The sequence below is a fragment of the Dermochelys coriacea genome, chromosome 2 (genome assembly GCF_009764565.3).
Source record: "Dermochelys coriacea isolate rDerCor1 chromosome 2, rDerCor1.pri.v4, whole genome shotgun sequence".
Classification (NCBI taxonomy): domain Eukaryota; kingdom Metazoa; phylum Chordata; order Testudines; family Dermochelyidae; genus Dermochelys; species Dermochelys coriacea.
Window position 1 is genome coordinate 25,749,189 of NC_050069.1, and position 26,350 is coordinate 25,775,538.

At 38.6% G+C, this 26,350-nt stretch overlaps 1 protein-coding gene across 3 annotated transcripts in view; it reads left to right on the top strand.

Annotated features, from left to right (window-relative positions):
• ENPP2 (ectonucleotide pyrophosphatase/phosphodiesterase 2) overlaps positions 1-26,350 on the top strand; it is a 116,912-nt gene that overhangs the window by 77,741 nt on the left and 12,821 nt on the right. For 2 of the 3 annotated variants that reach the window (XM_038392612.2, XM_038392611.2), the window contains exons 10-22: positions 752-817; positions 1,451-1,523; positions 10,444-10,552; positions 12,335-12,460; positions 14,578-14,609; positions 15,413-15,540; positions 18,012-18,099; positions 18,237-18,324; positions 20,189-20,361; positions 20,662-20,710; positions 23,305-23,441; positions 23,966-24,101; positions 25,720-25,797. In XM_038392612.2, the coding sequence (XP_038248540.1) occupies positions 752-817; positions 1,451-1,523; positions 10,444-10,552; positions 12,335-12,460; positions 14,578-14,609; positions 15,413-15,540; positions 18,012-18,099; positions 18,237-18,324; positions 20,189-20,361; positions 20,662-20,710; positions 23,305-23,441; positions 23,966-24,101; positions 25,720-25,797 (1,283 nt within the window). Of the gene's footprint in view, positions 1-751; positions 818-1,450; positions 1,524-6,517; positions 6,671-10,443; positions 10,553-12,334; positions 12,461-14,577; positions 14,610-15,412; positions 15,541-18,011; positions 18,100-18,236; positions 18,325-20,188; positions 20,362-20,661; positions 20,711-23,304; positions 23,442-23,965; positions 24,102-25,719; positions 25,798-26,350 lie in introns of all 3 variants that reach the window. The other variant, XM_038392613.2, reaches the window with a different exon arrangement.

Sequence of the window (26,350 nt, forward strand, 5' to 3'; positions counted from 1 at the left end):
GCTAGGGACACCATCCCTCCCCATCCTGGCTAATAGCCATTAATGGCCCTATCCTCCATGAACTTATCTAGTTCTTTTTTGAACCCTGTTATAGTCTTGGCCTTCACAACATCCTCTGTCAAGGAGTTCCACAGGCTTACTGTGCGTTGTGTGAAGAAATACTTCTGTTTTTTTTTTTTTTTTTTTTTTAAAACCCGCTGCCTATTAATTTCATTTGGTGACCCCTAGTTCTTGTGTTCTGGAGAAGGAGTAAATAACACTTCCTTATTGACTTTCTCCATACCAGTCATGATTTTATAATATCCCCTTTAGTCATCTCTTTTCCAAGCTGAAAAGTCCCAGTAGTAGTGGGAGCAGATCATGCAAATGCTACTAATGTGAGTAGTCCTTACTTAGGCTGGCAGTACTGTTGACTTCAGTAAAACTACTGTTATGAGCAAGGACTACTCACATGAATAAAAATTTACAGGAATGGGTCCTTATCCACTACTACATAGGATAGTAGAAAAATGAACTATTTCCTTGAGCGTGGTGGCTCAAATGAGAGAGATTAATCGGACTATCTTTTTAGTATAACACATAGAGTTGCAGGAGATGAGCAATAACTTGAGCTGCAAAATGGGAATGAAATTTGAACTCTAAGAGCAGAAAAAGATTGGCTTGTCCATGATAGGTCCAGATCATAGGATACCTAATGATTATCTTTTCTGTATACAACAATAACTAAACCTATTTTTATTTTGTGGTCTAGTGTCATCCCCCATGAACGCAGAATATTAACAATACTGCAGTGGCTAACCCTACCAGACAATGAAAGGTAATTCATGTAGTGTTCCTTTTTTGTAAACTTCCAACTTATCTTCTCTTTAAAAGTAGCTGGAGCTGCAGAAACAGCTGGAATGTTAGTGTTAAAAATTATTCTTGCCAGCATTCAGTATTACTATTTGTTGTTGCTCTTAGCTTTTAACCAGTAGTGTTTCAATCCTCCTCAAAAAACCTCTGATGCAAATGTTCTTTGATTATTGGGGAACATTTTAATTACATGGATTAATGTTGGCCGTTTTATGCTACTTAATCTAATGTGGCTTAATAAACTTCTAGGCAGTGGTAAATGCAGAAGCTGCACCCTGAAGCTTGAGAAAATGTCAAGATCTTAATTGTTTTTTTTATTATATAAGTTCTCACATGCTGCAGGCTGCATAGCCCATGTGAGCTGGTATCATGATCTCTCCTTCATATGGAACAAAGGGAGAGTGAGTGTCCTCAGACTGTGTGCTCTGTTATCTAATGAAGTTTTCCAAAGTATGATCAAGCAATTAGTTGCTCCAGAACATCTGACTGAGCACCAATTTTTTACATATGGCAAACAATAGTTGATAGGCTGACCTGGCAATTTCTTCTTCTTCTTGTGGTTGAAAGCAGACTATTCTGAACAAAATCTTTCTTTCAGGCCTTATGTTTATGCTTTCTACTCTGAACAACCAGATGCTGCTGGTCACAGATATGGTCCTTTTGGCTCTGAGGTTAGTATAGTTTTTTCCTGTATAAAAGTTACACATCTCAAGGATCAACCGTGACCTATCGAATATGTGCTAACCCTTTACTCCTGAGTTGAGGTGTCTTTATTATCTCTAAGTGCTCTTCCTATCTGTCAGAAAGGGAAGACAATTGGCTAAAATAAACAAGAACTTATGACCAAGGGTCATTTGACATTGAGAACTGTACCTCTGGTCTAGAAGCCCCCTCTCTGTGTGATATGAATAGTGAAATGTGTAAAGTTCACATTAAGCATGTAGGTATTTGCCTGGAAAAGGTTTCAGATGTGAAATTAGCTGGTATAACAGCACAATTTAGTGCTCCTTAATCAATTTATCCTTCTTAAAAATATATACACACTCTATATGAGAGGCAGAAAAGGATCTTTGTTTCTCTGGTATGTTTCCTTGGGGGGAAAGGAGAGGGTGAATATTTTTTTTTTCCAAAATTGACAATCTGAAGGAGCCTGAATAATACTCTTTTCTAGAGTTGGAAAACCGTGGTTTTCAATATTTGGTCTATGAACAAGCGGTTGGGTTAGCCCTGCTAGTACTGTTCCCTCAGAAATGGACATAGGAGTCCTAACAGCATGAGATAGGGAGTTTAAAATCCATCACTTCCCAGAGGTGCTTAAAGCACCCTCCTCTGTTTTGTCCACCAGTGTGGGCTCAGGAGTGTGACGGTGTTCAGAACTCGCATGAATTGCACTGGTTACTTGCCAAATTACTACATTTTTCAAGAACACCCAAAAGCTTATACAGGAGCGTGTTATCTTGGGGATGTGGAGAGGCAGTACTCATTCTACACCTAAATATTTGGCAGTTCCTCTTGGACACTTTACTCAGGCAAAACTCTCACTGAATTCAGTGTAAATTGTGGAAGCGAAGATCAAACTCTTAAAATTAAGACTAAACGTATACACTTCCTTTTAAAGGAAGCAACATTTATAAAAGCAATAGCACTTAAAATTTTGGAGCTATTTCAGATACCTGCACTTCTTAGGGCTACCAACAAAGTACTTTCAGCAACTTGTGTCTCACAATGCACTCAAGGGGTGCATATGTCCAGTATAATCTCTCAACCTGTTTGCATAAAATCCTTGTATCTATTCCTGTTAGAGATGGGAGCACTCAAACTAGCCTTTACAACACTTTAGAATGTCCAGGGTTCCATTTCACCTTACATGTTAACCTCTTCTCATTTATTCATTCAGTAATTTTCCATAAAAATCTCTAAACTCTCAGAAAAATTTCTCCGTGTTCCCTTCCCTAATATCAGTCATGCCTTTAGATGAAGGCAATATTTCTGCTGTAACAGTTGGATACAGATTCATAAGCAATAATATATGCATGTGATTAAAAGTAATTGTCAGCCATTATTAATAAATCACTATGCACCAGCAATGTCATCAGTGCTGTGCCAGGCAGAATAAAGACTCTCTGGTCCAAATAACTTACCGTCTAAAATCTATAAGCCAAATACTTGCTAAAAAGGGAGGAGTTCTGTTTGACTGTCTGTATCTGTCTTCTCATGGTTGGCATTAATGGGCGAATGGGAGTCTGACCTCCAGTCAAGTGACGTAGCTGTACTATTTGGAATACTAGGATTAAGTCTTGGCAGGCTCTGAAATAATTCAAGCCTGGTTCTTATACCTGTGAACTGCCATTGATGCTTTATAGTACCTCTGCCTATAATAAATTGTGTAATTACACACAATATAGGACTGACAAATCTTGTGCCTCAAACTAAAAGAAAATGGTAACTTTAGAGTGAGGCTTTCTACATAAGAGACGCTTCCTCGTATCTTTTCACTGAGGTAAAGTGAAATTTGAAGGTGAAATTGCATATGTTCTTCAAATTTTGAGCTCTAAATAGGCTCTTTGGAAAAGCTGTTTTAGGGTCTAATGCTATGAGGTGCTTAGCTCGGTCACTGGGAGTTGAGATTTTCAGTACCTTGTGAGATTAAGATGTTTCCCAGAGGTTGAGTTTCTAGCTAACCCTTACTTTGTGCAATGTAGGACATTAATTGGGTCTTTTTAGAAAATGGGGGGGAAAAATAATCTTGGAATTCTTCTGGATAGCTATCTAAAGTCTCTAGCCTGGAATTATGACAAACAAAAAAAAACAAAACAAAACCCCCTCTTAAATCACCTTGCTTTAAATAGCTTCACACCAAATTGACTTTCATTGAATGGAGAACAGGCTGTTTAATGGATGAACATATTTCAGTTCCCAAATTTACAATGATAAGACGTGATTTTGTAAATGTGGATTTAAAAACAAACGTGCAGCAGTCTAAGACTTGCTAGGGGCATGATTTCTGGAGGGAGGAGCTAGAAAGTATTATGTTTATCTTGATGCTCCCCCCGTTTCTGGGAGCTGTGAAGGTCTCATAAATCAGCTGGGAAGGAAGCCCTCAATGGGACCTCTCTAAGCTGCTTCCTTAGAAATGGGAGCTTGACATCATTTTTCTTTGTACAGGACTGGCAGCACTTAGACTTGGAATGGTTCTAACCAGTTTTTCCTCTGTGGCAGTTGAGCAACACACTGAAGCTTGGAAGCAAGCTCTTGAAAATTGTCTAGTATATTTAAGAGGTGGTTTTTGTTTACTTTTTTTTAAGTGAAAATCTCCTTGTATTAAACTCTTCTTGCCTCATACTCCCTAAGTTGAGAAGCAGCTTTGCTGCTGACTTCTCTAGATGGAGAGAGGGGGTGGGGAATTCAACACAATTCTTGCAATGTCGAGTGGATGTTTAGCATAATTTACTAACTCACTAGCTATAAAATTGTGATTTAAAAAAAAAAAAAACTTGATCCTGCCTGGTGCTGATCATTTTCAACTCCCAGGGACTTCAGTTGACGCTCAAACCTTGCAGGAAGTGCTCAACATTCTATACATTGAGGGCACAGTACATTAAAATTTAGGAATAAAAAGAAGTACTCAAAAATTTATGGGTGAAATTTTGGTTCCATTGATTGAAGCTAACAGAACCAGGATTTTGCCCAATAAGTTGACTACAATAACTTGCAGTATAAGTGAAGTGCATTACACTAGAAATGTAACATTGTTGTTTTTAATGAGACCTTCACAAACAGCTCTTTTGAACTAGGAAGATTGTTATAAAGCTTCACTTTATTTTCAGACTGTATTGATGAGAAATTTTAAAATGTGTGCCTGCCCTTGGTTATTTCCGCAATTCTGTTTTTTCTTTTCCCTTCTGTGCTTCTGCAGTGACACTGATGGGTTGTCCTTCTGGGTCGAGAGGCAGAGCTTTGGCTGGCTAGTTCTCACCTTTTATGTCCATGTCTAGAAAGGGGGGATGGATTTGTTCATCTTCCCGAGGGACCCCTTACTCCCCAAAAGAGAAATAACCCTATTCTGAATCTTTTCAAGTGAGGCTAAGATTTGGCTGGTTAACAAGAACTTGGCTTTTCTTCCTGGCTAACTTTGAAAGAAAAAAATATATTAAAGTATATAAATATACATACTACTGTAAGTGCTCTAAATAGATCAAAACCTGTCATGCCTAAACTCTGTTCCTGCTGCTCCTCTAACATGCCGTCTTGAGACGGCTCTTCTAAGTGTTCAAAATATCTAGGTTTCTTGCACTGGCCAGTGTGTCTCTGGCACTGTCAAGCTCTGGCTGAGTTTATTCAGGGACAGTGTAAAATGAGAATCCTTCCTTTCCCTGCTGCTCCTCTCATCAGGACTGCACAAAGCTTGAAACATTTTAAAAAGAAAACTCTGGTGCTGCTTTATTAAAATGCCTTTCTGGAGAGAGACGAATGAGACTGGACTCCTTTCCAGCTGCTTGCCTTGGAAGCAATGAAACAGCATGGCGGATGGTAACGCTTTTTTGTTTTTTTTTCTTTCCCCTCCATTCATACAGCTCTGTGACTGAACAACAGAGAAACTGGCTAAGTAGATGGAAGTAAATATGATTATAAATCACTGACTTTCCTCAAGCCCATTTAGCAGGTTCCATTTTCTCCTACCTGCTGACTTAGCTGTATAATCTCCCAGTAAGTGTCATCTCACACTGTTCACAGATGGTCCTAAGCAGTGATGAGAATCCACAACTCCCATGAAAATTAATGGAAGGTGTTGGTGCTTAGCATCTCTCAGGTACAGAACAAGCCAAAATTGAGAGCTGTGCTTGGCAACCCTGCGTATCTTTAAAGTGGGGCTTATTGGAAAAAGGAACACTGGGCCATACCAGTCTCTTCTTCTGTAGCATTCATACACAAAAATGAATAAACCCATTTCAAGTGACTTATTTTAATAGATAATGTATTGCTCACAAAAGGTGCCATATTGACAGCTCTGGAGACTGATGTCCTCAATTTTTCCGTACAACTGGTACAAGACAGTCAGCAACAATGCAGTTTTCTCTCACTGCCCTTAATAAATTATTAGATTATTCAAAAGGTGCAGTCTCCATGTTGGTTCAACCCTGCACTCTTTTCCAAGATTGTCAGTGTGGTGACTTTGTAGTAAACAGATGCTTCCAGCAGAAGTGGTAACCAGCAAGTCAAATGTTCTATGTTTCATTAAGATTCCCCACACACAAGAACTTGCGCGCACCAAAAAAAAAAAAATTTATACCACTAAAAATGTGAAGCTGATACTGTTACATATTTTGTATATTTGTATATTTTGTGAAGTGATTTATACTTGAAGAGAAATACTCATAACACTACAGTACATATTCATAAAAATTGGCCTGATTGACAGTCTCCTGAAATACCAATTTCATTTGCTCTTATATTAGTTGCTTGAGTAACTACTATCCCACTTTCAAGTACAATTTAGTGAGTTCCTCTGTAGAGAGAGACCTCTAAATTGTCCCTTTCCAACTCCTATATTATTGAAGAAGCATTGATCTTCATGCTCCTCAATTTGATGATGCAGGTCACTGTAGTATCCGATGCTAGCTGAGTCAGGATTTCTGAGTCCAGACATCTCTCTCCGCCAGTACAGGAGAGTAGTTATGGCTCACCTCTTACTCCGCCTAAGAGACCTAAGAGAAAGATTACTCCTAAGAGGAGACAGGAAAGACGAGTTGCATCTCCAAAGAAAAGAAGAAAAGTACATAGAGTGGATCAGTATTCTGCGGAATCCCGTCGGAACAAAGTAAGTTTACCTGTGTTCCAAAACTTTGTGACAGAAGTGTCAGTTTGAGGCTCTTACGTAGCTTAATTTTTGCAACTTGGACTCCCTTCCATACTTCAGTTTGGGAATTCCGAGACAGACTTTCTATAACTGTATTGAAATATCATTGCTGGCAAAGCAGCCAGGATATATTGAGTCTTTTGGGAACTATGTTCTTCCTATTTTATACTCTGTTCAGTGTAGGGAAAGCCTCTTTAGGACCTTTTAAAAATCCATCAAACAAAGGGAGCATGAGACAAATCTCTGGGAAGATCTTATCAGCGTCGCCAAGCCATAAGACTTTATCATGAATCTCACAATATTGGGTGTCCTTTAAGTCCCATTTCCTGGTATCAAGTGATTATGTGAGAATCTCCGCTTTCTTTTCTTTTTTCTTTTCTTTTTTTAAATAAAACCAAGTTTCTGTCTTCATGGCACTGGAGATAAGTTGAAAATTGACCTGAGTGTAACCTTAACACTCAAAAACCAAATGGTGCACACAAAAATACCTCATTGGCTAAAAAATCTTGAGACTTTTGGGGGGAGTGGAGACGGGAGGAAGAGCATGCAAATCATGATTTTTTTTTTTTTTGAACCCATGATTTTGGATCTGGCAATAATGCCTTATGATGGTACTTAAGTCTCTGCCTTCAAAAAGGTCAAAGTTGGAGGTTCCTTCCCCAGGAAAAGATTCAGAGAAAGGATGATCCTTAATAAATGAAATCTCTCCACTTGCCACTAATTGACAAATTGGGAGGGGCTGTGGATCACTTCAGCATCCCTTCCATTCAGGGATTTTAGAGTAATTGTAACCCAGTTCATGGGGCCTAAAAATATCTCCTGTGGGATCCAAGCAAAAATCTGGACAGTCTATTTTCAAATAAGAGCAATAGAAACTCTCTTCCCAGTAGCTTTCAATTCCTGATTTACAAAAGATATATAGTTCTGAAATTAATCAGGCATTCTGAGACTCATCCTGGAATTGGGGGGAGGAGGGGAAAATCAGTCATCAAGTGTAAGAAACTGCCATTTTGCACAATACCTTGATCATTGATAATCAGCCTTCCTCTTGAGTAGACTATCTGCTTACATGAATGATGTCCCCTTCAACAAACTATACAGGGGTTCCCCTTTCAGAGTAGTTTTGCCAGTCCAAGGTCCTACCCTTTTTGGCATAAAATATGTTCTAGGTGGCCTAATAGTGGGAGTACATGAATCCTCTCTCTCTTTCTCTCCCCCCCCCCCCCCAAGCGTCTGGGCTTCTCTTCTCTGGATGAATATTTCATCCAAAGCTTTTCCATCCATGCAAATCTTCATGGAAACCCAGTTGTGGATTTCTCACTAAACCTTCAAAAATCTCAGATTATTGTAGCACAAATTATCCACATCAGTGCAAATTAACCCTTTTAGTGCCAGCATTTGTTTATGCTCATTGACCGCAATGGGATGCACCACAAGACTAGGAGTTAAATCGTTTCCTCTCTCCATCCGTCAGCATCAGGTTACAATAGGTTCTAGCATGAGTTTTCCTTCTGAAAAAGAACTATCTAGTAACACTGGTCTGCATTTCTCAGTTTCATACCTGATCCTCTTATAATAATGTCAACTGTTTCTTTCGGTGGCATCTTGGATAGCCACACCTGTCTTGGAAAATAGAGCTTTCCACACAACTTTACAAAGATCTGAGGTAGTGGAGGTCAGCATGTGATCTGAGCAAAGGTACACATAAGACTTATTATTTCACTGAAACTCCTAGGAGGCTGCATCTGGACAAGAACATGGGTCTCAGGGCAGTCCCACATCCATGTAGAGTATCCTCACATAAACGTATTAATGACATTCAGTATAGATCTTCCTCTGTTTCAGAAGTAAATAGAACTTTTTAAATGAGAACCCAGTGAGAATAATGGGGGTTAAGGAAATAAATTGAGGTTCCCTGGCTCTGCTCATGTGAAATAGTGTGGGATTTGTGTGTGTGTGTGGGGGGGGGGTTGTTTGCTTTGCTTTGTTTTGTTTTTTTGTTTAAAACCCAATTAGTTTGTTTTCATGATATCAAAAACATCTTTGCAAATTCCCAGCTGAAATTTGGTGGATATAGAACTTCAGAAAAGTACTGTGATTTGTGGTTCCTTATCACATATGGAAATACTATTGCTCTATTTTAAGAACAGCATAAACCTGTTTCACAACAAAATCCTCATGTGAAATCCAGGAGGATTTGTAGTTCCCAGCTTTCCTAACTGCAGAGTTACCATTTAGAGGCTGAAAGAAAAGTCTTAATTTCCTTACATGTGATGCATGAGATACAATTAGAGCTAACTGAAAAATGGACTTTCCAATCCATGGGGAAAATCTGAGATTTTAACAGTGGGCTTTTGTCCCAGTTTGGGACAAAGTCAAAATAGTGAAATTTTTCATGGAACGAAAAGTTTTGTAAAATGTTCATTCAGAATGTTTCATCATTTTTTTTTTTTGACTGAAACTAAATGTTCATATTTTCCTGAATAGGAGCATTTAGTTTCAGAATCTTTTCTCTCTCCCTGAGCTGCTACAATGTCTCATGGGAATTGTAGTTCCACAGCTGGATTCTATCTCCTGTGATTCACAGCGGTTTCTCCCTGTGGCAGAGTCACTATTGTGCCTTGTATGAGTTGTAATTTCCTGTCTTACCTGGATTATTTTCAGAATCTACAACTCCACGAGGTGGGTGGCAGAAGTGGAGCTTGCAAAACATTTAGATTAGGGTCAGGTTGACTTTTGTAAGCAGAAATTCCCTTGGGAAATTGTTGAAATCTACCTTTCTGAGTCAAGATTTTGACAAAATTCTGTTTTCCGATAGGAGAATTATTTTTTGTTCCAAATTTTAACTGATCCAGTTAAGTATGCACATACGAGAAATTCAGCATATTGTGAGAAACAGAAATGTTGGTCTCTCTCTCTCCTTTATTTAAAAAAAACAAAAACAAAAACTGTCCTTTATCTAAAATGTATGGAAATTTCAAAGTATTTATCTTCTAATAAAAAAAGTTGCACTCACTTCTGTTCCTGCTCAGAATTGTAACTTGTCTGCATGTTATAATTTTGCCTTTTTATAAAATAAAAAATAATATATTTATACCATTTTAGCTCTGGGCATCCTTTTTCAAAATCTTGCCAGAATTGTCACTTGATCCTTTAGAGACCTTGGATATTCAGCTGAAGTTGCCTTTCTTCCTGCTACTTATAATGGAAGACTGAGGGCAGCCATTCTAGCACCAGATACTTCCTGGAGCACCCTGCACAATGGCGTGGGATTTTCACATGAACACTGAGATTGAAGCTATGTACCATGACTACGTAGTTGGTGTTCAGGGAAAAACTGAAAAGCTAAAGTCCATTTGAAGAACAGCATTTAAATGAGTTCTTTCCTCCCCATCTCCCCCAATCATATGCATTTTTCTAATTTAGTAAATCTTTGCATTTACCATATGTTTAGGGGTTCTGTTGGAGGGGTAGGAATAGGATCAATGATCTCTTGCAGTCATCCAACATCCCACTAGAAGACTTTATTTGTATCTTTCCCTCGAGGAAATCAAACCAAGCTCATAGGAAAGGAGATGACCATTAGGTCAGGGTGATAACTACTCAGCCAAGGATCTGCCTTTTGATCTGGAAAGTTAACCTACAAGAATTTTGCTGAGGAAACTCCACCTGTAGTGAAAGAGAGAGCATTGCAATGGTGATTAACTTCCTTTCTTTCTGCAAACTTTGTATAGATGATAAATCCCCTAAGGGATATTGACAAGACTTTAGGACAATTAATGGATGGACTGAAGCAGCTGAAACTACATCGATGTGTCAATGTTATCTTTGTTGGAGACCATGGTAAAAACTCTTACTTGTCCTTTCTTAGTATGTAAATATGGATAGAAACTGATGATTGAGCAATTTCCAGAGCTTCACTGTGCTTAAAGTTATACACATGGCAAATACTTTAGTGGATCAGAGCCTAAATGAACATCCTATTTTAAAAATTCTTTTTTAAAGTAAAAATATTTATTCACAGGACACTGACAATATAAGCCCAATTTTTAATTTGCCTGATTACCTTGTGGAGGAATTCCTTCTTACTTTAACTATTTGGTTAACTATTTGCACATTCATTCAGAATTAAGCCTGTTTTTGGGGTGAGACCCACAAATAATGTACAATCTCTCCTACATGCTCCCTAGCAAGCATGAACAGCTGCAGTCTGTCCCCATGTCTTTTTTTTTTAATTTTATTTTATTTAAAGTAGGTTAACTGGAAAGGAAATGGTGTAGAAGCCTCATCCCCTTTTTAATGACTGTAGCAGTAGAATTTTGGAACAGTAAGTTTCCATGGCAATTAGGAGGACAGCTGGTCACATACAGAGGAACAAAGTTGGGATAATTATGAGGGACTGGGCCCAGCTTTGAAGAGTTATGGAGGAAGGAGAAATTCTCTCCCTGATCCAATATCTCTTGTGGGCATAAGTGGCAAAAATGGGCAGAACGATGATAAAAAATGGAAAATCATGACTTGAAAGGTCTGTCATTTGGAAATTAGGGAAAACTTCACAATAAGAATTCATAGTAAAGATAGAGAAACTCCAGTGAAAATACTATAGGCGAAAGAAGGAAAATAGAGATGAAATTTGGGTATGTTTTTGAGGTAGAACTGTTCTTGGCATAACATTTCAGAGGGGTTACTAAAGGTCTCTAAAGTAATAGTGCACTAAATGAGTCATGATTTGCTATGGGATACCGTGCTATTCAGATAAGATTTTTGTGTGCGAGTGAAGTGCCAGATTAACAGGCCTGGGCAGTAAAGTTCACTCTCTGTCCACAAAACAGGTACAGCACTGTGCTACAGGTTTCTCTACCAGTTATGTCGCCTCCTTGATGTTAAGGGGATGACTGCTGGGGTTCTGGGGAGAATTTATTTTCCGAACATAGTCACTCCTTGTCCAGAGGCTTTTTAGCTTTACTCACTAAAAATTAGATTGAGACCACCATACAACTCTCAGACGGTAACAACTTTTCACTCTACCTACAGTTGGTTTAGAATACACCACCAAGATACAATACCTTAGTGTGTTTGTGTCTCCTCTCTTTAAATTGTATTTTAAAGATAACTTTGAAACTAGGAGCTGATCTTAGTGCTTCTGGGAGTTAAAACGGGATGTATAACAAGTGTATGCTCCCTGGATGTAGTGACTGGCATTGCTGCTCTGACACTGGCATTTCTGTTGTGCACATAGGTGCAAGCACCTGCCACAATTCTGTTCTTAAACAATATCTAATGTTGGTGATTATCAGTGCTGCCATCGAGAAGACATTAGCTAAAAGAGCTTGATGTTGGTGAAAGCTGAAAACAAACAAAGGTGTCCATGTGTCTGACAGTTCCTTGGCAGGTGGAATAGTTCCAGTGACCACTCTCGATGACTAATTCATGACAGTATAGTCTTTCCATAAACTTGAGGTTAGGTTACCAGCTAGGAAGAGAGGAATAGGGTGGGTATATGAAGAAGGAATATTTGTTTTTGAACCGTTGCTCTGAAGCCAGAGATTGATTCCTCTGTTTTAGGAAATAAGCTTGTTTCAAGATGTAGTTCTCTACTAAAGGAGGCTTATTTCCCTTCCGCAGGAATGGAGGACACCACTTGTGAAAGAACTGAATTTTTGAGTAATTATCTGACTAATGTAGAAGATATCGTATTGGTGCCTGGGTCTTTAGGACGCATTCGCCCTCGATCTAATAATAATCTGAAATGTAAGTTGATTTTACAAGTATCATACTATACTGAAGCCAAGATTCTGCAACTCTAACTCAGGTAGAGTAGCACATATCCAGACAAGTTGTCCCATTATCAATGATAGTGAGACTTGAAGGAGTACATCACCTTGCAGAACTGGATGCTAATGTTGTTTTTAAAAAAAAAAATTATTAAATATAGTCTATTGACTAGGGCCTATTGACTGGTCACATGGTAGTATTAATTATGAATCCATTCATTTTCCCATTCTTGTGGCCAAAAAACTGTTAGATATTTGGCTGCCATGTAAAGCTAATGTAGAGTGTGGGTAAGAGAACTGTGAAGTGTGAATTTGAGCAAATGGGGCTCAGTGATAGTACATGAAAAATCTGAGGTTTTTTGCAACATGCTTTTTAAGAAGTTGCTTGGAGTTCTAAGTTAGCCCTACATGAGACCATTTGAAACAGTCTGGGGATAATTTGCTTGAAGATGTATCTGGTTGTGCAAAGACCAGATTGAGATATTTCAAGATTAAAAAATACAAAAGGACATCAGAGACTATGGGTACATGTTAAAATCAATATCTAGATTCAAGGTTTAACTATGAACAAATGTATTCTGATGTTTGTCTAAGGGACATGGGTAAAGATCTGTTTTCAAATACCAGTGTTTCACTGATGTGTATCTTACGTTTTTTCAGAGCATAAAAATGAATTTATTCATGTCATAGGCTAAAAGTATTTCACTGTTTTATTTTTGAATGTACTATGTTGTGATTTTGGCGGGCTACCATAAAGACTAAATTCTTTCTTCGCAGATTCTACCAAAACTACTAGTAAACTTCCAGTTATAATTTTTTTAAAGATCTTCCAATGCCTATTATCTCCTATGAGTGAATATTTTTGTGCATCTTTCACTGAAAACTTTTAAAAAAGCCTCCATTGTCCTTTTTGTTGACTCCAGTGAATTTTGCTGCAGTTTTCAGTCGGAGTAGGATCAGGCACTACCATATGAAACTTCTACAGATAATTAGATGCACCATATTTTACTGTTATGCAAAGAGGAGTGAAATAGCATGGGAAAAATCATTCATTCTTTCAGTTTCCCTGATATTGAGCAAGTTCTTTTCCTTTGATTGGGGCATGGTGAGAACTTCCAAAGAGAAGTTGTCCTCGCTAATCCCTGGCACAATGCCTCTGGGTTTTGTTTTTTCACCCCCATTTGCATACATTCATCTCCTCTGTGGGTCTCTTTCTATCCTCTTCTCCCCACACGTTTGTAACTGCTTATAAATGAACAATTCAAACACAGAATAAATAGGCACATTCCCGGGATTTGGAACAGGACATTAAATGGCAAATTACCCAACTACTTTCTCCCTCCTCCACTATTTCATGCCTTAACACTACCTTCATTCTTACATCTTTGAAATATATGTGCCTGTGAATTGTACCTGAAACTGAATGTGACTCATTTCAAAGCCAATCAATATCATGCCTTAAGCAGCCAAAATAATATGGTTGAGAGACAAGGTACTTCATTTTCTTCCAACTCTGTTTTCTCCTCCGGGGCCTGAGAAATGCTGTTTGCTGGCCCTGGAAGAAGTGAGACTGAGAATTTAATGTGGGTTGTCCAAGTGGTAGTACAGCTTGCATAGAGTAAAGTCCCATGGCTTGCCCAGAATGTTTTTTCAGTTACTTCATTTAGTCACTTATTCAGCTGTGTGTAATGCTAAAGCAGCCAAAAGAACCACAGCTTTCTTATTAATTATTGCTTATAAAGATGCTTATTCTTGCACTTAAATACTCTTACAGAAAACTTTTTGCAAATTCTCAGATATGACTACTTACTTGTTAGATTAGATAGATGCTTTTCAAGACGTTAGTTTAAAATTTTTTTCTATGAGTATTTAGTTTCAGGTCCAAAGTGTAAAACACTGACTAATGCAGCTATAAAAAATTTGGGTTATTAAGGAAAAACACATTAAAGGTGTACTATATTGCACATCATCTAACACATTTTGCTAAGAGAGGATAGCTTTTAAAAGAAGCCTGGACTCCTGAAAAGAGTGCTTACTTTGTAACTCCAATAAACAGATGACTTGTTTTATGTCTTTTTGTGTCTCTTTTAACAGATGACCCTAAAGTAATTGTTGCCAACCTCACAGTAAGTATTCAGCACTGAAATATTATATCTGTCTACAGTATATTGTTCATTTCACATGTTAATTTGGGGCTTTATTCATCATTCCATGCTCAGTCATTAGGCTGAAGGTAGAGTGGTAAATAGGGCCCTTCATGGGTAGGGATTAATGTTTGTCATGAGATCCACTGTTTGCTGCTGTAGTAGCTTTTATAACCCTTTTGGGTAATACACAGCCAGAATCTCCCTGATGGTCTTGAGTCCCTGAATTGAGCCGATTTATTCTTCCTTCAGAAATGGAAAGTAACCTTTTTATGACTAAACATTTTAGTAGTACTCGGAAGATGCAGAAAAAATCCATTTGATATCCTTCAACTTTAACCTTGTTTTTATGAAATTCCCATTAAATATATACTGATTTATGAAATGTAGAAGCCAAACTGCTTTACGTATATTTCTGGAAAGGCTGTCTATTCAGTATTCCAGGAGTCTTCTGAAATTAAGCTTTGGTCAGATATGAACCTTTTTGCATATCACTGAAGAAAATGTGGTGGAGTTTCGCAAATTGCTTTGAAGAACACTCTGTAGCGAGAAAAAGGTGGCAGATGTGCATAAACATAATTCAAAACTCAATTGTCCTTAGGGAAGTGGTGTTGTATAAATAGTGCACTGATGCAAATATGGTCCTGTAGAGTGTTTGTGCAAGATCTGGGATATATGTCTACTATACATAACCTTGAACTCCTGAAATCAAGCAGATTGTATGGTTGAAGCCACACTAGTGGTGATGACTTGAAACAATATAGCTTCTTACAATTGTGTTTCAGTGTAGAAAGCCAGATCAGCACTTTAAACCTTATTTGAAACAACACCTTCCCAAGCGTTTGCACTATGCTTACAACAGAAGAATTGAGGATATTCACTTATTGGTGGACAGAAGATGGCATGTGGCAAGGTAAACTGTGGTGGGTGTGTGTGTGTGTGGTGCGTTTTTTTTCCCTTCTGCCTTCTCTAGCTTAGTTACTGGCAGTTTTGAATATTCTTAAGATATTTAGCAATTAGCCAGGCAAAAAATTAATCCTATTTAGAGAGGCAGGCAGTTTATACCATTACTTTGCTTTTAAAGACAATAGAAAAGGAGGAATCTACTGTTAACATCCTCTTGTGTTTAAAATATCATCTTGTTTGTTCCTTTGATCTGTTGATAAAATGTTATATTAAATCGAGTACAGCCAGTCCTTTATTCATAAAGCTGTGTCAGTGTATTTTTGGTAGAGAACAGGACAGATTTATATTCTTGTCACCTCTTGTGAGGGACTTTAAGAATTGGTAGTTCTCTTTTGAATATATTGCTGCCAGTCAGTGTGTCATAAGTGTCTTTGCACGCAGTATAGTTGCAGCTGTGTCGGTCCCAGGATACCCACCATGAATGTCTAATAAGTGTCTTTGAAACTTGTGCTTATCTTCCTGTATTTATGCAAAGATCTTTCTACTAAAGCAGTGAATGGGAAATCCCAATTGCTTTTTCAGACTGGATGCAACTCCAGTAGGCAAGGTCACAAGTCGTCTTTCTACAATTTCTGATGATGGTTCTCAAATTTCAGAGAGTTAAATTCTGGTTTTAGGCCTACTATCTTAAGTTTTTATTGGTACATGTAGAGCTAGACAGGAAGCAGTTTTCTGTTCTGCAAAACTTGGAGTATAGAATTTTTCTTATTTCACATTAGGATGAACCCATGACCTCCTTTCCAGGTTTTTCATGATTCAGACTAGGGACTTGAACCAGGGTCTTCCATGTCCCAGTTGAGTGCCATAACCACTAGGCTCTTGGCTATTCTGGGGTCAATGTGTCTCTCTGGTTTTGACCTGTGAAACCTTTCCCAATAAAAGTTTTGTCAAAACTGGTATGTTACCACAAAAATTTTTGGTTTATACCAATCATCATTTTCTGACATTTCCTCCAACTCCCCCCCCCCCCCAAATAGTTGCAAGATTCCGAAACAGCTCTAGATACAGGATGGGGAGGAGAGGTAATAGGAATATTTTACTAAAGATTTTTTTTCCCCTTCTATCTCAGTTCAAACTTCCTTTTGGCAGCATTATTTGCCACTGCTCTTAAGAGCTACCTTTTTAATGAGTGCATCCCTCTCTTCTGTTAATGTAACTGTAATTCATGTAATAGACGTAGCCAGAAAAAGACTTTCTGTAATAGTTACAGGTCTGATTACTTCACTTCCAGTTTTGAGGACAAAAGCCAAATCTCTGAGAGAACATAATCTAACGGGTGTACAAATTGACTTTTAGGATGGCAGCCCACTGGTCTGCTAGGCAGCCCCTGTGATAGTGCTGATAAATCTTAGTGTGTAACAAAGCTAGTCATTATATTTCTGATTACCACTTATATTCTTTGTATGTTTCTCTTCCCTCTGAGTTTCTCCCATTTTTCTCTCCAGGTTTCTCCTTTAGTCTTTCATCTTGTGGTAGGCAAGAAGGTGAAAAGGACTCAATAGCATTGTAATTTATTACAAAGGTGCTTTCTGACTTTCTAAGAAGCATCTGTTAGAATGCTACTGATTTAGGGCAACATGATCCTAAACAGCTTCAATCTATGGGAGTCCCCAGTGGAGAAGGGCTTCTACCTGGGAATGGCAAGTTATCCAGGGCTAACAATAGATGATGCTAGTTATTCATATGCATTGCTGTCTTTTCAAGTACATCTCAGGAAGGTGATGTCACAAGTTTTTCATTCTCTTAAATAATGGTATAGTATTAAGTTATATTGCACCATCCGTTTAAGCAGAAATGCTTATAGTTGTCAATGGGGATTTCTGATAAGAACTGATGTCACAATACACCTATTAAAATACTGAGCAAAATTCAGTTTTAAGACTTTGAGAGTAATGGGAGGACTCATGTGCTTGTCCAAATCCATCGCTTCCTTGGTAGAATATATTTAATGCTAATGGAGCATCACTGGGAAAGAGAAATGAACTCCCATTTAACATTTTAATACATTTCAAAATTATAACCCCTTTTGTCCTCTTTGGAGAACTGCCTACCTAACTTTCCCCCTAGAGTTTCATTTGAGTATGGTATTCACTTCTTGTCCCAAGTAGTGTGTACTGCTGGTGCATCAGAGTGGTGCATTCACTCTGGTGTGGGGATGATTGTAGGTTGTGAACTGCTCTGGGATAGTTTAGGGCAAAGCTTCTGTATAAATGAGACGTCACTGTTTTTGTGTTTTTTAAGACTGGAATTTTTAAAGGAACCTGTAGAAGTTAGGTGCCAAATCCCCATGACATTGAAAGGGAATTAGGCTCTACCTCCCTTCAACTCCTTTTGAAAATCGCAGCCTAAATTTTTTAAACTTCTGAAACTACATTGTCAGGTCAGCAATAATTCTTATGATTTTACATTTCAATGTAGGAAATCCATGGATGTTTATAAGAAACTATCAGGAAAATGCTTCTTCCATGGTGATCACGGATATGACAACAAGATCAATAGTATGCAGGTATAAGCAGCAAACTAACCCTTTTTGGGAGGGTAATTGGGTGTGTGTATGTGTGTGTGTTGGAGAGAGAAACTTGAAATTTTTTTTAAGAGTAAAAGCAAACTACTTCTTTTACCATGTTTCTCTCTTCTTTGAAGACTGTCTTTGTAGGCTATGGTCCCACATTCAAGCACAAGACCAAAGTACCTCCATTTGAAAATATTGAACTTTACAACATTATGTGTGGTAAGCTACTCCATTTCTAAACTACTTTTCCCAACAAAGTTTTCAGAGGTTGGTGTAGGCACAGCTTATGCTTGTGTTCTGGGCCACTACTTTCTCCCCTAGCACTGCACTGTCGCTTGCCCTTTGGATGGAAGGACAGACTGCACGGAGGCCTATCTTTGTTCTTCTCCAACAGTTGGCCAGTAAAGTGCATTCACGTGCATTTCTGCTGGCAGCTCCTCAGATATCAAATATAGAGGGCTACAATCTAGTCTGTCCATTCTCCATTAGCCCTGGAAGCGAGACTTGTGTCTAGAGAGAGCTGCTGCCCCCACATCTAATGCGTGGCAGCTCAGACATTTATTTTGCCACTACTGTGCCTTTTGTTGGTGATATTTGTTTTCAGAACTCTTATTGCAGCAATGAAGTAGAGAAGTTAGATATGGCAATGCATGAATATAATTTTTATGATCCTGTCTTTAATGTACTTTTACAATAAAACTTTCCAAAAAAAGCTGCACATATTCATTTATAAACATGAAACACACCTGTGTTAATATATAATTATTCCCATTTATAGATGGGGAGGCTAATGTGTCTCCCTTAAGTAATTGGTCTTGAGGTCTCAAGTCAATAGCAGAGGTGGAAATAAAACCAAGATAACTTTTTACTTTCTCTTCTTGGGCAGTGGGGGGGGGGGGTTCAGGGAGCAGTTTCTCATCCCTGAATTGGAGTATTAACTGTCCTAGTATCCCAGAGAAGAGGAGTGGAGAGGGAGGGACCTGAGCCTGCCCTCTACTCTGGGTCCCAGCCCAGCAGCCCTTGGGATAGCAGTACACCACTTGAATTAGTGATTCCTTCCCCTGGGCTACTTCCCTCTCCGGCCCTTCAGCTTGTGGTGCTTCCTGCCCTCTCTTTCTGCTTGGGCCAGGCTTCTCCCAACCCCTTGTCTGTGGAGTCCCTCTGCTCTGCACAAGCCGTGTTTCCCTTTACCTAGGGTCTTGGTCTTCTGGCCCACCACAGCACTTCTCCAAACTCTCCTCTGCTTCCCTCCACGCTGCTCTCTGCTCCAACACCAAACCACTCTGCTTCAACTGTCTGAGGCAGGGGGGTTTTATGAATTTATAGCAACCTCTCTTCCCTCTACAGGGAATAAGGCTCTCATCATCCTGGGGCTTGCATATCTCCCCTCGATCACCCTCCTGTTGCCCTCTGGCCATGCAGCATCACCGTATTTTAAGACTGATAGCACCATCAGGTTTTAACTAAGCATGCTGCAGGTTTGACCTCTAAGGCATTGATCCTGATTGGAGCCTCTAGGGGTACATCTACTCTGCAACCCCCAATACCCCCCACCCCACGGCAGCACGTCTCAGAGCTCAGGTCTGCTTGCAGGGCTGGCACTATGGGGCTAAATATAGCAATGTAGCTTTTCCTGCTTGGGCTCTGACTCCTCCCACCTCCCCAGGTGAGTGTTCTTAGCCCTTTAGTGTGGGCCCTGCAAGCCTGAGTCAGTTGACCTGAGCTCCGAGACTCGCTGCTGCAGGTGTTTTCCCTGCCCCCCATGTAAACGTGCCCTAGGAGTTACGGTAATAAAAATGTTGTGGTGTAGTAGTAGTAGTTTCTCCACCTAGCTATAATACTAAATCTTATTGTTCCTATCATGGGAATTTCCAACACCAATGGCAAGGCAGGCTTCTCTGATGTGGACCAAGGCTTTGTATTGTTCTTTGATTAAGTTAAAAGTAACTCTCTCAACTTCATGGATGTAAAATAGTTGGTGTCTTGTTTCTAGCCATGTAGGAAATGGCACTGTGTACTGATGTATACACTGTAGTATCTTTACAGTTTTAGAACTCTACTTCTGTGTTTGATGTCTTGTCAGATCTGCTTGGATTAAAGCCTGCTCCTAATAATGGAACCCATGGAAGTTTAAATCACTTGTTGAGGAACAATGCATATAAACCGACCATGCCAGATGAAGTTGCAAGGCCACTCTATCCTGTAGCTGCATTTTCTGCATCTGAATTTGATTTGGGCTGTACATGTGATGACAAGGTAGACTCATGGATTTATTCATACTGGTATCATTAAGGATAATTCTTGTACTGCAGGTTAGGGATATATTGCATGTTCCCACTTTAAGAGAAGGCTCTAATGTTTAAGTATCGTTTTGATCCTTCCTGCTGTTAAGGATCTTTCATACCCTTTGGAATATTTAGCATAATGTGTCCTTCACAATCAGAGTGTTAGAGTGCTAGTATTACTTTGCTAAATAAATGATGAACATGAGATGTCAGAGAATGCTCTTATGGTTCAGCTGTTAATCATTTTTTCACTTAATTTTTTTTTATAAAGAGCAAGTTGGATGAACTCAATAAGCGCTTTCATGTCAAAGGAACAGAAGGTAAGGACGTAGTTAATAAAATATATATTTTTTCTTCATTTTCAGTGACTGTTTACTAAATTTAAAATCAACATTCAAACTAAATATACGAATGTTTGTTTTTTTAATATATATTTGTATTGGTGCTTTAATGGAAAAATAATATTTTGGTTTAATTACGCTACATTGGACAGTAAACCAACTTTTCTTACAACTCTACCAAAAAGCACATGACTTTACCTCAGATATAAGCCTGCGGGCTAGATTCTTTCTCGATGGTGCAGAGAGGTGCCCGCTGCCCCCCAGGGGCAAGGTGGATGGCTGCCATCTGATTTTTCCCTTAGCATTTCCCCCAGGACAAGGCAGCTTTACCTTCTGCTAAAAGCTCTGTATGAGCCAAGCAACAGAGGCTGCCATTGGGATGTACTAAACCAATGCATCCTTGGTCACATCCACCTTTTGGATTGTTCTGTTCCTCTGGGAAGGAGGCTGTGGCTACTCTTTGCCATTGCAATCTCCCTCTGTACCAAGTTTGCTAAGATAAACCCTGACCTTACTTAATATTTACTTATATAAGGATCCCATGGGCCTACTTGCATGTTTAAACTTAAGCACGTGCTTTGCTGGATCAAGGCCACAGGGCTTTATTTTGTCACCCTTACAAATGTTTTTTAAATGGGAATTCTTTGAGGAGTACGATACTAATCAATGTGAAAGAGGGTGAGAGAATCTGGCCCTATGTAGCTAATGGGAATTTATAAAATACAGTAAACTCGTGCACTTGTAGTGTCTGTGTAGATTTTTAGAAGCATAGTCTGGCAGTTACGAAATCAGACCTAAAGTCCATTAGCCCAGCATTCTGTTTCTGATAGCGGTCAGAAGAAGATGCAAGAAACTCCATGTTAGACAGATGTAGGATAATTGCATCCTAATCCTTAATATAGATTGGCTCAATTTGAAGCATATTGTTTTGCCTTCCTTGCCAAAAATTGTTTTAGCATTAAACTAAGCTCTGAATATTCTTATCAATATAAATGTCCAATTTCCTTTTAGAATCTTGCTAAATTCCATTAGCCATTGTGTGTTAGCTTGAGCTGGACCAAGCTTTGTAAATTTTCCCTGGTACTTTAGCAAATCTTGTGGTTTTTTGGAATTGGATCCTGAGCTACTTCCAGTCAGGCATTTACGGTGACTTTTTTGGGGGGGTGTATAGCTTTCACAAATCTTCCAGTTTTCTTAATTCTAGTAATACAAACAGGTAAAATTATTATTCCTTGCTTCTGCAAGTTTTTAATTGCTTTTCTACAGGTTATCATAAAGCACCAGATGAAATTTAGGTCTAGCATTTTTAACTACCTATAATTCTTCTGCTGTTCCTATCACTAAACCAATGTCCACATCAAAAACAGAATTAAATTTTTCTTTTCACTATGGAATCTAACTGTAGAGCATGGGAGGCATGCTACTACAACTTTGTCTTAAACCAATTTCTGCTAATTAGTGAAGGAATACTTCATTCTGTACCAATTAATGGTAACAGCAAACAAGTACCACTGTACTTGCAGGCATCCTGAAACCTTGATCTTGCTTTGGTTAGAACTTTTTTTTCAACATTTTTATCAGTTTTTCTTGGTCAACTAAGAATACATTTGTTCTTGTACATGTCTTCAGAAATTTAGCTACTGTAGCCCCTGTGTCAATTTCAATCATATTTAAGTTGTCTGTATTCGCAAAAAGAAAAGGGAGTATTTGTGGCACCTTAGAGACTAACAAATTTATTTGAGCATAAGCTTTCGTGAGCTACAACTCACTTCATCGGAATGCATCCGATGCAGTGAGCTGTAGCTCACGAAAGCTTATGCTCAAATAAATTTGTTAGTCTCTAAGGTGCCACAAATACTCCCTTTTCTTTTTGCGAATACAGACTAACACGGCTGCTACTCTGAAACTTGTCTATATTTGTGAATCCAACATGGAACACTTGAATCGCACTTGTTCTAAGGTGGAACTGGCCAAAACTAGGGATTTCTGGTTTGCAGGACATGATGACGTTTCTTAATTTGGTTTCATTCTAAATCAGAACAAAACCAAGATTTTTGTAATTTCTCACAAACTGCAAATCCACCTCCCTCTTCTTTAAAAAAAATCACTTCAGAAACACTGGCACTGGTTGTTTCCAAAAAGAAATGGGCTCCCTGGACTCATAGCTGCTGGCTGAAATTGACATTCTTGTCAAGTTTCACCACTGCTATTTGGAGGGGACATGGTTCTCTACGCAGGGGAGACCTGCTTCTTGAGGGCTGCTTGCATGTGAGCAGACCAGAATGGAGCTGCAGGTCTGGTGGTTCCTCTTCTGAGGCACCCATCCCAAGGCTATTCTGTATCTGAGCAGTTCCACTGCCATTCTGTGTTTGGGGGATGGATGGGATGAGATGGAAGAATTTCTCTTAAGTCTAAACTACTGTATTTCTGTAGCAGTCATCTCAGTTATTTAGACTGGGAGCTACACAGCAGATTTGCCTTTTAAATGGGCATGTGTTGGACACATTGATTCTGGCTGGGATTTTCTTCTTAGGTATTACATATAAGTTAATGTAACTTCCTTCAATTTCTAGAGAAACACCTCCTGTACGGACGTCCTGCAGTACTTTATCGTACCAAATACAATATCTTACATCACCAAGACTTTGAAAGTGGTTACAGTGAAATATTCCTGATGCCTCTCTGGACATCGTACACTATTTCAAAACAGGTCAGATTTATCTTTGCTTTTGAAAAATGGCATACAAGATTACTACTACCTGTTTTCCTGGAGTCTTAAACTTCTCTTTCCTTCAGCAAATTTCCTGCTTGGAATAACATAATTTCCATTATAAAGAGCACTTCCACTCTCCATGAAAAGTGGAATTTTAATGACCATATACTGCTTTTTTTATTGGTTAAAAAAAACCCAACACTTAACCCAGGATTTGTTTTTCTGCAACAGAATGTCTAGTTTAATCCTCTAGTTTATCAAGTTGTTTCCAATGGGAATTCCTACTACTAGATTGCTGAAGTAGACTCTGTCTCATGGAACAGGTTTTTACTATAAAGGTTGATGGATATATTTTATATTCTAGAGGATCCTTCATCTTACCTGTTGACTATTTGAAATCATTATGCTTCACATAACATTCTTTATTGATGTTAGGTCTAAACAAGTCACACTCTCTTGTTTCTGACTTCTTTTCCTGGAATGATATTTACAGTTGATTCCATGTATGCCTTTCAATGCAGGCAGAGGTATCTGGTGTCCCTGAGCATCTCTCTAACTGTGTGAGGCCTGATCTGCGCATTTCTCCAGGAAACAGTCAGAACTGTTTAGCCTACAGAGCAGATAAACAAATGACTTATGGATTCCTTTTTCCTCCTCGTAAGTTTAAATAGGATACTCTGTATGCAGTTACTTTTGGTTCCATAGAGATTTTTGAGCTTCCTCTTATCAGTTAGAGAAACTTTTTCCTGGGAAAAAGAAGGCACAAGATCTGTAGGGGTTGAGGGTTTAAGTGTCACAGAACAGATATTTGATAGCCTCGGTATTAACAACTATTTCTTGTGGAGAGATCGTAGTAACCCAATGGAACTGTTATCAGCTAAATGTAACTCCGTTTTAATTGTACATGATTTTGACTACTGTATGATTTCAGTTCTCTCTCTGCTTCTGAAAAGTTCAGTAACTCAAATATCCATTCAGCTGTCAGCCTTCTTTTTGATAATAAAGAGATTGATTAAGAGGTGACTTGATCAGTCCAGAACTACTTGCATGGGAAGAAGATACCTGGAAATAGAGAAGGTCTCTTTTGTCTAGCAAACAAAGACAAAACAAGACCTCAGTGGTTGAAAGTTAAATTTGAAACTGGACCAATTCAAAACTGGAAACAAGATATAAATATTTAACAATGAGAGTAATTAACCATTAGAACAGCTTACCAATATGGTAGATTTTTCCATCTTTCTCAATCTTCAAGTCTGGATGTCTTACTTTTACATAAGCTACAGCATTTCTTAGAAACTGAGCTGCTTGTAGAAATTACAGGCTGAAATTCTATAAGCTGACCTTATGCATAACCCAGGCCATAGATCAGTGATCCCTTCTGGACTTAAAATCCATGGATATGAAATAAGATGATCACGAGTCATTTTGTGCCATCAAATACTGGCTGAATAGTTTGAAATCTGGTATTTATTGTGTATCCAGTAATGATGAAGGGAGAGTCTCAGCTTGCAAAAGTTGGCTTTACTTCTCTTTAAGTCAATGTACCTACGCCAGTATACACCAGCAGAGCATCTGGCCAGCAGTATTCAAGTCAAAATCCTAGAGAAACACAGCTAGTGTCTGAATTTCTTTGTCATAAGCTTTAATAAACTATTACTACATCACAACCAAAATTGTTTAGTCTGAAAACTTAATGAGAATGGATTTCTGTCTGTAAAGAGAGATCAAGAATTTTTCATGCATTTTGTACAAATGATTCTCTTAGGCTCTGCTGGTTGACTTTGGTGAATGGATGGATATGCCAGTCAGAATTAATGTCTGAGCAGATGGTTGCAGCCTTGGGGGACGACTTCATCCCCTCTGATTTATTAAAGGAAGGGTTGAAATGTTTTTTAAAAGGAATATTTTTATGTAACAAAACATAAGGCAGTAGGGAGATGGATCATTTCTTGATTTTTCTGAACATACTCTATTCTGCCTTGGAAGTGTGAGCTTTTTAAAAAAAGTTGCAAAACAATACAGCACAATTATCACACCTCGTGAGACTGTGCAAAAATAGAAACAAATTTAGCTGGTGGAAGATTGAAACATGGACAAAAACCTCTGTTCTGAGTCCACCTGTCATGTAAAGTAATAAGAAATTGTGTTTTAATTTAGAAAGATGATCTTTCTTTTGATTACTGCCTGGAATTGTTTGTTTGTTTTATTTTTCTTGAGTCTCCGAGATTTTCACTAGGAACTTCCATGTTAACACGTCTTGTTCTATGACTTTCAGAACTAAGTTCCTCTGCAGAAGCTAAATATGATGCCTTTCTAATAACAAATATCATTCCAATGTATCCTGCCTTCAAAAGTAAGTATGACACTCTTGTGGGTTACAGCTGATTCCATGCACCACTTAGCTAAGTGTTATAGATATCTTTCAAAAATGGGGTGGCTGCTGAACTATGGAATGACCTGATTTAAAGGTTTAGTGAATAACTTTCACCTGGCCTCTCTGAATACATGTATAGGAATACAGGTGGACCAAATGGATTTATCACAGATGGGGCTAAATGCATCTAAACAAAAAGTGAACTGACCTAAATCTAACTGAAACCCATTAACTTTTCTTTTTTTTGTGTGCTGCTTTGCTTCCTAGTTTTGGTGGGAGGCAGCAAACTATCAGACTATTCTGTTGGCATTTCTGGCTTGGCTGGAAGCAAAGTCTTGGAAGAGGCTCAAGAAACAGCTCTTGTGAGATTTCCAATCCAAATTCTAGACCAGAGAGGTTTGGCTAAACCTCAAAACTCTGGGATGCTTTTCAAACCAAAGAGGAATTTAGCACGCCTGTGGGTAGAAACAAGTGGTGATCTACATAAGGAGCTTGAGCAAAGGTGGCAGAATGACAGTTACCTGACCAAACA